The 14141-nt window shown below is 39.6% G+C and overlaps 1 protein-coding gene across 2 annotated transcripts in view; it reads left to right on the top strand.

The window, feature by feature from the left end:
- phf1 (PHD finger protein 1) overlaps positions 1-14123 on the top strand; it is a 23995-nt gene extending 9872 nt beyond the window's left edge. For both annotated transcript variants that reach the window (XM_032518110.1, XM_032518109.1), the window contains exons 8-15: positions 3082-3150; positions 3802-3925; positions 4656-4723; positions 5257-5394; positions 7688-7766; positions 9202-9317; positions 9768-9854; positions 10390-14123. In XM_032518110.1, coding sequence (XP_032374001.1) covers positions 3082-3150; positions 3802-3925; positions 4656-4723; positions 5257-5394; positions 7688-7766; positions 9202-9317; positions 9768-9854; positions 10390-10801 — 1093 coding nt within the window. In that variant the 3' untranslated portion in view covers positions 10802-14123. The remainder of the gene's footprint in view (positions 1-3081; positions 3151-3801; positions 3926-4655; positions 4724-5256; positions 5395-7687; positions 7767-9201; positions 9318-9767; positions 9855-10389) is intronic.
- Positions 14124-14141: the final 18 nt, after the last annotated feature.

The raw sequence follows: 14141 nt of genomic DNA, 5'->3' as shown, positions 1-14141 counted from the left end.
GGCATTGACAGGGAGACCGGCATAAGACAAAAGGAACCAAACACACGCACAGACAGAAGTGAGAAGGTTGGAGCACAAATCTACAGCCTGGATTTCAAGGATTCAGCAATGGTCCAAAGTCTTTCCCAGGGCTCCACCTAGGCAAGCCGCTATATATATATAGATATATATATATATATCTATATATATATACACTACCGGTCAAAAGTTTGGGGTCACTTAGAAATTTCCATTGCACTCCATTATAGACAGAATACCAGCTGAGGTCAATTGCATTGTTTTTTTTTACCCGGTCAGCAGTTTTCAAATTACATTATGTGCTCACATAATTGTAGAGGATTCTCCAGTGTTTTCTCAGTTAGTTTTTTTAAATGATATCAGATTAGTAAACAGAATGTGCCTCTGAAACATTGGATCAATGGTTGCTGATAATGGGCAATGTAGATATTGCATTGAAGATCAGCCACCCACTCAGATCAGCTGGTATTATGTCTATAATGGAGTGGCATGGAAATTTGTAAGTGACCCAAAACTTTTGACCGGTAGTGTATATATATATATCTATAGATATATATATAGTATATATATGACATCCAGCAAGGAAAGAGTCTATGTATGAATAGGCAAGTCATGAGGTGGTTTCCAACGGGTGGCAATCATTCTCTTGGCCGCTGTAAGTCCAGCAAAAACAGCACATTTTTGAGTTTTTGAGAGCTAGAGGGCTGACAGATCTTTCAGAATTAAAACCTAGACGGTAACAGGTACAATATCAGAAAAGTAGCACATTTAAGACGCAACTCGTCTCAGCAGTAGATTCCGGTCTGATTAAGATAATCAGATGGCATACATGACAGCTTCACTTGTCAGAGAACTACCTTAATTAGCTTAAGCAAAAATAATGAATGTGCATGTTAATGCGTTCGCTGACATCCTCGCACACTCAGAGCAAAGGGACACACAGCAGAGCAGACATATCACCTTTTCAGTAGTTGTTAGGATATGATGTCGGGAGGATATGCAAGAAGCTGATCGCAGTGCAGTTTGATAGGCTGCATCTCACGCGTGTAATAAAATGTATCCATCCATTAAGTCATTATTGTCATTAACCATCTGTGTTAGCCGACTGGGTTCCACACCCACCCTGACACCTTGTTATTGCCGAACCTGTCAGAGGGGGGTGGGGGGGGGATTAGATTTAGACTGACAGTCAGGGAGAGTGAGGCAGGATTGGTACAACATCTGCTGAGCAGGTGATGGAGGAAGAGTGAAGACCGAGTTCACAGTTGGAATAGTAAGCATGTGCTGCCGTCATCCTGTGTCTGCGCTTCATCTTTCCCAATGCCCTTGAGCCAACATATAGCAGGACAGATGCACACCTTGTTGTTGTGGTAATCGTTTCAGGGTCACTTGGAACAGAATGTTGTTATAGTTAAACATTCACACCTGTCTGTTTACTTTCAGTTCAGGTTGATTTATATGATGAACTATCTAGAGAAGAGAGACATATATAGACTCCAAGGAAGGCAAAGGGGGGAAAATCCCAGTGTATATGTTGTATAACTTGGACTAAAAGGTTAAAAAGTCTGTAAAAAAAACATTTTTTCACGGAGTTAATGTGGCACCTCTGGGCCTAACCTGATTGGATCGATGAGACACTTACATCACTCTAGGTACTATAGGAGAGTACACTTGGAATAGAAGTGTTAACAGTTGACAATTTTAATGCTTGTCACCATGAATCAACCTAAACAGTCACAGCATTACAACAATACAACAAACAAAATAGAGCTCTTAATTAAAATAATTAGGTCCCTTTTTGAATTGGGTGTTCCAACTAACTATATTGGTCCTCCGTGTTGAAGAAGAATTGCTCAACCTCCAAAAGAGAGAGAGAGAGATTTCAGTCTTGGGGGGAAATATCCGGATGTGTGTGTTCAATGTCAAGTGCTAATACTACTACCCGGGTAGGTTAATGGTATTTCTTATCCGTGTCAGAATGAATGAATCTGGGAATCCAAGTCCTCTGTGGCAGGTCTTTATGGCTGGCCACACCATATCCAACACTGTCCACAGATCTGCTGGGCAAGGCTTGCCATCCTTCAGTTCGTCAGTAATTCTGGTACGCAACAAAAAACCAACCAGAGTTCAAAGACATTTATAGCTTGACAGGAATTGTATCCAATATGTTCACAGCTCGTGACCTAATAAAAGAGCAATTTATCAACACCAAAACTATTTAATATGACTGGATTAATCAAGTAATTGAAGCTGTTATATGGCATTTTTATACCGGGAAATGCTCCGTTCAGTCGTAGCTGTGCATCAGCTGCCTGCTTGTCTAGGTGTTGAATTCAAACATGACCCCCGCTACAAAAGTGGGGACTTTAGGTACCGTTCACTGCGTATTCCAGTCACACTATGCCAAGCCCACTCCGCTGTGAAACTGCATCTCTAAACAACAAATACGGGTATAGTAGCCCTATATTTCATATGGGTTACATTAATATCTTCCCACCTCTCCCTTGTTCCTCACTCCACTACACGCCCACTCAGATTCTCGAATCTTGGTCTTTTATCCATTCCTCTCTCCAACTACCAAAGGTGATCGTGCCTTCGCCATTTTAGCTCCAACCCTTTGGGATCTTCTCCCTCAGTCTCTTAGGTCTGCTGAATCTCTTTATGCTGTATTTTATATTTAATTTGTATTTTGTAACTCATGCTTGTTTTGATTTATTTCTTCATATGTATTGCACATGTGTGTGTGAAGCACTTTGAAACGTTTGCACACTGCGAAAAAGAAAACGCCACATGAAATATTAAAAGGAGGTAACAGTTCACACAATACAGTAATGGGAGCTTTTTATATTAGCTGGATAGTAAAGTTAGATTGTAAATGTCGTACGCATATTTTTTGTAAATCTTTACAATCATTCACCGAAAGAACCAAGCAGCACAAAGGACAAGGACAAAATAAAAGATGACACTCATCAAAGAGAAGAAAAATACGTTGTTTTTTTTTTACAGGATAAATGATATTTCACAGTCACATGCTAATTTCATTTTTTCCTTGTGTCTTTTTAGGTTTTATCAGTTCCAGTGCTCAGTATGTACAAAGGGACCAGAGACCATCCAAAGGCTACCCATGACCTGGTGATGTTAACAGTTCAACCTTTACTGACAAGTTTTCAGCAAAAACACTACAGTTTTACACTGTGGTTATTTAAGAGCAATATAAATAACATCCGGAGTTAAAACTCAATTTGTCAATCACATTTTAGAGTATTTTTGTTTTAGTTCCAAAACTTTTTGTATTAGTCAGTGCAACTCCACATGAGAACACAGCCCAGATTGATATTGCCAATAATATAATCATATTGGGGCGTCTGTGGCTCAGTACTAGAGTGGTTTGTGGTTCAATCCCTAGCCCTGCAGTCCCATGTTGAAGTGTCCTTGGGCAAGACACTGAACCCCGAGTTTTCCCCGATGCTGCGCCTTTGGAGTATAAATGTGTGTGTGTGTTTGTCTGATGAGCAGGTGACACCTTGTACAGCAGCCTCGGCCACAGTGTTTGAATGGTGAACGGTTCCTGTACTGTGTAAAAGCGTTTTGAGTAGTTGTTAAGACTAGAAAAACGCTATATAAAACAGTCCATGTATTGTAATAAAAATGTGGTAAATCTAACTAGGCTCACAAATTTTGAAATTTATTTCAAATATGTGAAGAATATACAAAAAATTGTTTTCCTGCATAATTTGTTTTTGCATTTGACCTGTTTGTTATTATCTTCTTTTTTAAATGCAGGATGGATTTGGCTCATTTAGTGCTCTACCATCTCTCGCTGTGCTGCAAGAGGAAATACTTTGATTTTGACCATGAAATCCTGTCCTTCACCAATGAGAATTGGGAGTCGTTGCTCCTAGGAGCGGTATTGATATTTCCTCGTTCAAGCACCATGATGAAATACATGTGAAATGCTGCCAGCCTTTTTAGCATTGGCGAGTTAAAGCCTATTATCAGCCATTAAAGTCAAAAATGAGAAGTAAAACAAGTATGACCTCTACGTCAGCTTAAAGAGGAACACAACTAAGTTGAAGAACTGCATATAACAATATTTTAATGATCTAGTTCAGTGGTTCTTAACCTTTTTGCCGGCTGTACCCAACAGTAAATACTGTACACATACAGTATAGTTTTAAATTTTTTCTCCACAACTCCACAATCTCACCATCTAGGCTACCCCCTGGCGATTGCAGACATAAATGAGTTTTGACAAATCCTCAAACTAGAGTGCTAATGCACAAACTTGTGATATCACCAATTCCACAGAGAATAAACAGGAGAATAAGGATAAAAGTAGAGGTGACAGAGGGACGCACCAGGGGGAATTACCTGAGCATTTCCTCTACATCTATCTGAGGGTTTGGGTTCTCCTTTAAGCAGTTTTGTAGATATGTTTTTAAATGTATCGTTTGTCCTGTCATCAGATGGCAGCAGTTTTCTTTTTTTTAGCCGTGCTGTACTTTCCCATATCAAAATTATTGCTGTCAGCCACTGCAAAATGAAAGTATTCTATGCATTAAAGGTTTTCTGTCTGAGGGCTGTCCACTGTGTAAACACAGCTTTGACTTTTTTGTCCATTCCTGTTTGTCCACTAGCTCTCTGACACGCCAAGGCAAGACCGCTGTCACAATCTCCTCAACGCTCTCAACTCTCACAAGGACAGGTATGTCATCGCATAAGATGAGAAGAATAAACACCGACCACACATGACTGGATTAATGAGTAGCCGCTCGCCATGAATAGAGGGGTCTTCTTAGTGCTCCGTAGTTTGGGGTGTTGGACATGCAGGCTGCAAAGACTAAGATGAAATGTGTGACTTTGAATAAAATGTAACTGCCAATTAGAGCAGATGAAATTGAACACTTTTTGGTGCTTATTTTGTCTTGTTAGAAAAGGACACAAGTTGTTGGTATTAAATCCCAACTGCCAGTCTAGAGGTCTAATTGCTTTTCGTGGGTTTTCATTGAACTTTGCAAAAAAGTATGCTCTAATTATGTATACTTAATTACACAATCGATGTTATGTTCATGAGACTACTTTTGTATGAGGAGAATAAGTACATTTTGTTACGCAGCGTTGAATCCATTATTAGCATCGAAGAGGAGTAACGGGGGAAAAACACACACACATTTGGTGATGATATATTTTAAGTACCAACGCTAAACTGTACAAGCTGTTTCTTTACCGTCGTCCCAGGTTTGTCTCTGGAAAGGAGATCAAGAAGAAGAAGTGTCTTTTTGGGCTTCAGGTTCGAGCTCCCCCTCCGCTGACGTCCGATTCGTCGCCGCTCATCACCGACCCCCCTATCAACATCACGCATAGGAGAAGGTCAGAGTAAGGACAGAATCTCTCTTTTCAGCTCTTATCTCAATAACAGCTCTGGGGTTCCCACAGGGCATATAGTCATTACGCATGAACAATTAACTTGTGAATCAAAGGGCTGCAATTTTCACACGCCAGCAAAAGTATCGGTGTCTTAATATTCTCCTAAAAGAGCATTAAGACCCCCGTGTGTTGTCATCTTTCATTTGTACGTACGTAAGTGTGTGTGTGTGTGTGTTCACATGTACTGTAGTCTTTCATAGACACACTTTTCATTTTACATAATTTTCAGATTTAGCGGAATTACAATGGAATAATTTGCAGGGGAGTAGTATTACAGGGAACAGAAATCATATTACCGGTATTTGAGTGTCTGGAAAACACATTTTCTTACATGGAATATATTCATATCTTCAGTAATTTATCTTCTAGTTTCTTGCTCATCTAAATAGCTCCACACTGCAAGTTTCCTGTAGTCAGCAAGAGACAATATAGGCTTTACTCCTCTTCCTGACAGGAATGTGAGATGTTCTGTTTCACTAGAGGGAAGTCAGTTTGCATCTTCCCAAATGGACAATGTCTAGATGGCTTCATCAGAGGCAACACATTTTGTCCCACAGTTTGTCTCTTTTTCAGAAAAAATCCTCTGTCTACATGTATACTTTCTCAACTGAACTGGTAACAAGTAGTAAATAATGCAATAGGCAATGTCACTTACACACAGACCTATATCCTACTTTGAGAGTCACTGATTTAAATAAACATCTGACATATCAGGTCAACATGTCAATCTCGACCAACACCGTCTTCTACTGTATGATGCAGACTAAATGGAGTTCCAAAACTAATTAGGATTTTCTTTAAATAAGCTGGTGTTATGGAGACTTTCTGACCTCTCCAGGGAGACTCAATAGTCAAATACATAATCAAACTCAATGCACACAGAGAAACACAGAGATGATCGAAGGTGAACATTGCTAATGTTTTATGTAATTAATCACAGGGGAAGTTACCGAGGAGTGGTAACAAGGATTCACCCCCGATCTGTTTTCCCCAGCATCTCTCAAAGAACACAGAGAAACATAATTATTTTATACTCATTGCTCATTGGAAAAGCAGCCAAATGAACATTTTTCCAAACCAATGAAAAGATTTACAATAACCATGCTCAATAACCAATAACAAGCTTGTGCATGTCTCCATATAATTTCATACATATAGCTTTTCCATAATGGTTATTCAGAGATACTGTCATCTTCAACAATGACAGGCTGTCTTATATGTTTCCTCAGTTGAACGACAGATTTCCATAAACGGTCCCAAGCCTAGCTCTAGGAATGTACCTGCACCTGTCACAGTAAACAAAACCTCTACTCGGGCCTCCGACAGTATCTCAGTCTCATTGCACAGAGAGTAGACAGTTTTGAACGCAGTGCATACAGAAAAATGTACAAATGATAATTAATAAATCTCGAGGAATCATAATTCCTTAACACTGGATATTCACAGCCTGCAGAGGCTGAACCAACACTCCAAGATTCCCACAATAAATATTCTAAAGGGCAGATTGTAACAAGATTTACTGAGAACACGAATGCTCTTCAGAAGGTAAACCCTTTTCGCCTTATCTTTGGTGTCACCATTAGGCCAAAACTTACACATATCTACACAAGATATCTGATTAATCAAGTGATAAGATTGCCGTGCAGTTTTTTTAAAGATCTTTTTTTTGTATTTTTGTATTTATTGGACATTTGTCAGTCAAAGGGCTGAAGGAAAACACAAAAATAGAAGCATGGTATGGCATTCTAGGTAGGTCCCTACCTAGAATCAAACTGGTGACATTTTGATAATGTGGCATGCACACCAAAGCGCTCCAATTACCATACCATTTTCTAAACACATTTATGCTACTACGAGGATAAACCCTTTTGATATTAAAGACTCTGTGGTCTTTTCTTTAGAGTGGCCGCTAAGACAAAATATACATTTAAATTTACTACCTGTACAGCTCAAATTAGAGCCAAATGACGTTATAAGCTGCAGGACACAAGTTCATTTTTGAGGAAAGGAAGACGATAGGGAATTTAGCCTCCCTGCTGATGTTGGGCTCAAATATATATATAAACTGTTTTATTAACATATAATAAATCCAAATCATTCTGCTTTTCATCTCACTGCTCACCTCTTTTGTATTTCACACCTCTCAGTAGGCTTTTATGGAGACACACTAAATATTGCACATTTGGACTGCATGTGTGTTTATGCTTGTATTTTAATTTATGTGTGTTTTTGTTCACTTCAGCCCGTTGTCGTTACCCTGCCAGAGGAGAGTGGGGGGGCCAGAGTCACGCAAATCAAAGCGTCGCATCATGGAGACACAGGTCAGTGCCTCTGTCTCGAGCTCAGGGCGAGTAGGAAGGTCTGGGCTACAAAACCGCTCTGATTCTTTTTTTTCTTTTTTTTAGGCGTCCAGGTAAACAGCTTTCTGCGGCCCAAATAACCTGTCAGTCAGACGCTCTGACGAAGGTTCATTTCGCAGTCTGCATCAGTCTGTTTTCTTAACACCCAGTGCAGCTCGGTGTCTCAGTATTTTCCTTCTCCTTTTTTTGCTGTACTTTAACGCCTGCTGATGCTTTAGAGGCTTTTGTTAGAGTAATGGTATAGTGGGGGAGATGACGTGTTGTGTGTTTGGCTCAGTTAAAATTTATGATTCAAATACATGATTGGCTGCACAAAAAACCCGCTCATGTATTTCATCAACAGCTGCAGTTCAGCACCACATTTATCATGATCATCAAACCCAATTCCCAGCGGATCACAATGAAACAGGCAACATCACATGTGGCAGTTACTATTTTTACACAGCATTCTTAACGTTGAATTCTCATTGTACTGTGTACTCCTACACACCACTCTGATCTGTGTACGTGCACACAGTAATCCTGGAACAATGCTCTCCACAGAGCACTTGTTTTCACTCTGGCACATCCAGGCCCCATTGTGCCCCTCTGATTGATGCTAATCTCCGTCTGTCTTGGAGGAGCAGGTTCGTTGTCGTGGGGGAAAGTGAGATGGGATGGAATGCTGATATGTGTAGCCTGGGATCACTTCCAAGTACACTTTGCAGTCGATTACAGTTTGGCCAGGTGGCGCTGGCACCTTGGCAGTACAGCATTGACAGAGCACATCCATTTAAAGGCACAGACGTCGACTAAGGCCACTGAATAATAATCTTCCGTCCTAATAGCAATGCTGGAGAGGGGGATGATAATGGTCGAAGTGTGGTGCCAAATGTCACAGTCTAGCGATGACAAATGTAACAACCTTTAGGTGGCGTCCCTCCGGATGACATTTCCAGTGATTGATTACTCTGATGATGCTCTGGTGTTTTTACTTTTCATGGGTCGTGAGTCTGCGTGTCAGGAGAGCTGCCTCACTAACCAGCCCGCTCCATATGATGTGCTATGGAGGTGATACATTTAATATCCTATGGCTGTGTCTGATAATGCGACTCACTTCCCTAATTAAAATTGGTGGGGATTTATATACATATCTGTCTATATCTGCCCATGGACTTCAAACTCTAAAAAATCAACAAAAATGACAAATTAAGTCTGTTTTTAAAATGTTTTCATTCAGATTTTAAGTTTGCAAGCCTTTTTCTAGACATACAGTATGTATCACAAAACGGAATGTTCCATTTTGCAGAATTAACTTTGCGCATGTCTGAGCAAAAAGGTATCAGAGCTTGATTGACTCCTGGTATGAAGTTGGCATCCAGGCACAAGCTGACCTGTGTGTGTCTCCTGTGTCCAGGCTTGTCCACCCCCAGTTGCTGCCAACCCCATTGAGCTGCTGCCATGTTGCCATGGCTACATGGGAGGGACCAGCCTTTACAACTCCAGGAAGTCAGAGGAGGAGCTTAGTTTGAGGTAAGGGGGTTTTACCAAGGGACTAAGCGAGCATCCACGAAGCGTAGCTCCTATGGCGCCATTTTAATGTTACCAAGCACTCACCTGCATACCATTAACTGACATTCATTTTGGCGCAATACTTTTTCAAATCTCACTTTTGACCAAAAGGGGGTTGGTAACTGTACCTTTAAATGATAGTCTGTTCTACCGATTTTAAAGACCACTTTCATGTATTTTGGTTAAATATGAAGATAAGGCCAGGAGGCGCTTAGCTTAGCATAGCATAAATACTAGAAAACACCTTGTACTATTTCTTGGCCGGCTACAGTGACTTTCTATAGTCTTGTCTGGCCCATAACCACAAAACCTTTTTTTTTTTTGTTTGATTTAATTTTTACTAGGATGGGAGATTACATTTTTATTTAATTTTTAGTTATTTTGTCTTCAACTGTTGCATTCGGTCCACAGCTCTCCTCCCAAGCGGATGTATGCCCTGTACCACACCACCTACAACGGGAATAATGCACTCTCCAGGGGTCTCCATCACTTCAACAGGTTTTTACTCATCTCTTATGCTCATTTGTAGTAACTCCTTCTAGACATTTCTATAGTCACAACCAGACCTTCAGTTGCCCTACTTTTAAGCTCTTTTTCACTTTTCACCACACACAGGATGAGAACTAAGGACATTTTGGTGGATTTACAGCTGATTAACATGTTTTCTTCCACATTAGCTAAAATATCCTTGTAAAAAAAGTCAAAATTTTCATTTTGAGATCATTTTCATTGAAAATTGAAGGTGATGAATAAATGTTTTGGCATGGCTGGCCGAGTGGCACTACATGTATGGTCATGGAATTGAATAGGGGGATTTCATTCTTGCGTATTTTATTGTGCATGATCAAAAAACACACCCACCTTTGATTTTTTTATCAAATTGTTCCCTGGTGAAGGCTGCACATGTTTCAAGGTTAGTTATCCAAACAGTGTATGTGTAGCAAACCCTTGCTGTAGGTTTGAGATGGTGAACCACACCTAGATGATTTGGTCACTGTTCCTGACTCCTGTGCTTCTTTATCTCTTCTCCCAGCGTTGAGGACACCTGCAGAGTAGTGCCGCCTTGCTTCCCATACCCCCTCAACGCCAATGGCAACCATCACCATCACCACTCCCACCAACACCAACACAACCACCAACACAACCACCAACACAGTCACCAACACCAGCCGGGGCAGAAGCAGCTGGAGCCCCTCTTCCTATGTGATATGCCCCCATACCAGGCCGGTATGGGCGGAGGAGGTGGCGTAGGCGGAGGAGGCGGAGGAGGTGGGGGCGGCGGTGGAGGAGGAGGAGGAGGCGGGGGGATGGTAGTTGGAGGCGGGGACGGGACAGTGGCCAGGAGCTGGGGAGGAGGGGAGGCAGTGAGGATCTTGGCGAGACGCGTCACGCCAGACGGAAAGGTGCAGTACCTGGTAGAGTGGGAGAACGTGAATTTGTACTGACACAAAGTGAGTAAACATGAGACGCAATGACTGTTTTGAAGTTGCCACAGGAATACTGTGTATGTAATATGTGGCAGTGTTTAAAGTACAAAAAAAAGAAAAAAGGACAAAAAATTCTCTACACATTGCTAATCCAGGTTGCTCTTATAGTATCACCTCTATTCTACATCATTATTAACGCACTACTCGTTACTAAATGTCCCTCTTTGCTAGTGTTTCTCTGATATTTGTACTGTTAACTTTGGAATATGCCTTTGCATTTATCATGTTTAATGGTGATGAGGGAAGATATTTAAACCTCCAGATTATTTGTAAATCTTTGGAAAACAACAAGAGCACGTCTTTAATTGCAATGGTATTTTGATATACAGCACTGTAGATAAGCAACAGTGAAGTACAAGAAATAAAGAAACCAAATGTTACTGCTTTTTCAGTAGAGAAAAAATAAGTGCGCAAAATGTATTGCTATGCAATTTTAACTTCCACAAATCAAACAGTAAACCTCTACCGCCTGTCATTTAGACAGCGCACTGCTAATTTAAAATAATAGTTTAACATTTTGGAAAGCACACCTTTTTGCTTTCTTGCTGAGAGTTGGATGAGACAATTGATGCCACTCTCATGTCTGTGTGACAACTATGAAAATACAGCCAGGAGACGGTTAGCTTAGCACAAAGAAACAGCTAGCTTGGCTCTGTCCAATGGTAAAACATCTGGTAAAGCACTTCCAAAGCTCAGTGATTGACTGTAGGTTTTGTGGTTATGGGCCAGACAAGACTGTTGGATCATGTCACTGTGGCCGACCAAGAAATAATCCAAGCTGTTGTCTCTGCTTCTAGTATTTATGCTATGCTATGCTAAGCTAAGCGCCTCCTAGCCTAATCTTCATATTTAACCAAAATACATAAAAGTGGTATGGATCTTCTCACCAAACTCTCAGCAAGAAAGTGAATATGTGTATTCTCCCATGTGTGTAACCATTTCATTAAAAATAAATATTGAAATTTTTTAAATTAAAATAATTTACATAGGTATAACCCAAAGCGGCTTATAGCACAAAACATATTTCAATGGTGAAGTCAAGATTACAAATTAGCAACATTTTGTGAAAACATTTCTTGGTCACTTTCAAGCATTTTTTTATTATTATGTATGAATATGTAGTTAAGACCTACTTTTTATTGAACTATAAACATTTACTTACTGTCCAAACTATGATTATCTGTAGCTTGGTTGTAAAAAAAATTGTTAGGAAAAAAAATTTAAAAAGTTTGTTAGTAATTGTTAAATTTAGTCTAGACATCTATACGTCTGAATGATCTCAAATCACCATATCAATGCTTAGTAGGTACTTTGAATATGGATAAAGTTTAAGATGTAACTTCTTGGTTCTTTTAAAAATAACAAAATCCCTTCCAAAAAATGTCCCCCGACATTTGATATGGATATCCAAGGGATGAGCACGTTCCACAGCCAGCAGCCGGCAGCACACTTCCATCAGCCGTCACTTTTATAATTGCCCATTGATCAACTGATAATGTTAATGTTCACGTGGAGTTTAGTGAGTAAAGTAGCCCAGAAAATAAACAGTGATGAATGGTCCGTCACCAGTCAGGCATGATGACAGCTGGGCGGTGGCTGCCAGCTGCTGAACAAAAAAAAAAGCAGTAACCTTTTGTTGGCCAGGATAAGACCGAGCAGTACAGTCAGTCTTGTACAGTTTTTTTGGCCAAACAAATGGTACTTTAATGCCTTGCTTAAGGGCACTATGACATTAGTGGTTGAGCCCTGTCTCAGACGCCAGCTTGTTTGGCTTTATCACCAAATTATCTGGAGGTTTTTATATATTTTCTCTCATTGCCGTATGTTAATAGGAGATTGTATACACGTTATTACCGGGTTACTTATTTGTTATGTTAGATTTTGTCATACATAATTTACATTTAGACTACTGTACGTATTAGAAATAGGAGCCACAAGACAGCTTTTGTTTTATAGATAGAATTATATATTCACAATATATTGCTATGGTCGAATTACTTTTATTTTATTTTTGATGTGGTTGCATAGTGCCTATACGGGTTGTGTACCTGCCGATTGGTCTGCCGACCTGAGTCAACCAATCAGACGACAGATAGATGAACGAGGCCATATTGCTACTAAACAAGAGGATGGCTCTTTATCAGTTGACAGATACAACTACATGGAGAAACAAAGACCACTTCTAATGTTGAGTCAAGTTTTTTTTTTTAAATCAGAACAGGACTGTGATGTTACTGTACATTCCAAACAAACAACAAAAAAGAAATATACATGTTACTGAAATGTCTGTTTGAAGTTATCAGGATGGAAATGGTTTTGATTCTTATTTTTTTCTCTTTTTTATGGGTGTTAATCGTCATAAAGATCCACTAAAGGTCCACTTCAGGTCCAGGTTAGGTTTCAGTGTCGTAGGGAGTTCAATCCTTACGTTCAAAGTGACAGTACAGGTGAAGAAGACTCTAATAGGCCCGAATCCTAACTTAAACCCATAGTTTTTTTCCAGGTCTATAATAACAGTCTATCATTTAGAAGGTACAAGATGGCATTCATAAGTCAAGGCCTGACTTCTTCTCAGATGTGCTTCTAGAGATAAAGTGAGGTGCTGAAGTTGGAATTTATCTTTGTGCAAACAGGTTACATAAATCTAGAATACTGTGGTGCAAATTACAGAGTTTATATTTTATACAGAGTTTTATTTCAGCAATCTGTTCGATAAAACTCACACAACATATACATTTGTCAGTTTTATCTTTCAGGAAAGACTGTATTACAGGTTTAGTTTCAAAAGCAAAAGACAAACACACCATTTATACCGTTATAATCACACCAATGCAACACTCTCAGATTTTATTTAAATACCTGTTTGAATTATCTCCTTGCGTACATTTCAGGCAAGTTAAATTACGTTGATTGCAATTTTCATCCTCCTCCGTGACTATTTGACTGTAGTTCATTGGGAAGGGGTGTGTTGAACCTTTGTAGGTGATGAATGTATTTGTGTGTTTTCTATGGTATGTCTATACCCGTCAAGTGCTTGTTAGAGGTTGTACTCGAGGTGGAACTCGACCCGATTTGTTTTAAAAAAAAAAAGAAAAAAGGAGGAAATAAAGACATCAACATTAAGGAACATCATTTATTTTGGTAGAGGTAGTCTTCTTTTTTTTCTGATTAGTAGTCAAGTCCAAGTTCAGTTTGATGTATTTTTGGACAAATTATGTTTGTACATGTATACTCTGCGTTGACACCTAATATGTAACATGAATAATAAAAAAAGAAAAAAAGAAAAATCACCTCATAC

This window comes from Etheostoma spectabile, chromosome 6 (genome assembly GCF_008692095.1).
Source record: "Etheostoma spectabile isolate EspeVRDwgs_2016 chromosome 6, UIUC_Espe_1.0, whole genome shotgun sequence".
Taxonomy (NCBI): Eukaryota; Metazoa; Chordata; class Actinopteri; order Perciformes; family Percidae; genus Etheostoma; species Etheostoma spectabile.
This window is presented reverse-complemented; position numbering and strand designations above follow the sequence as displayed.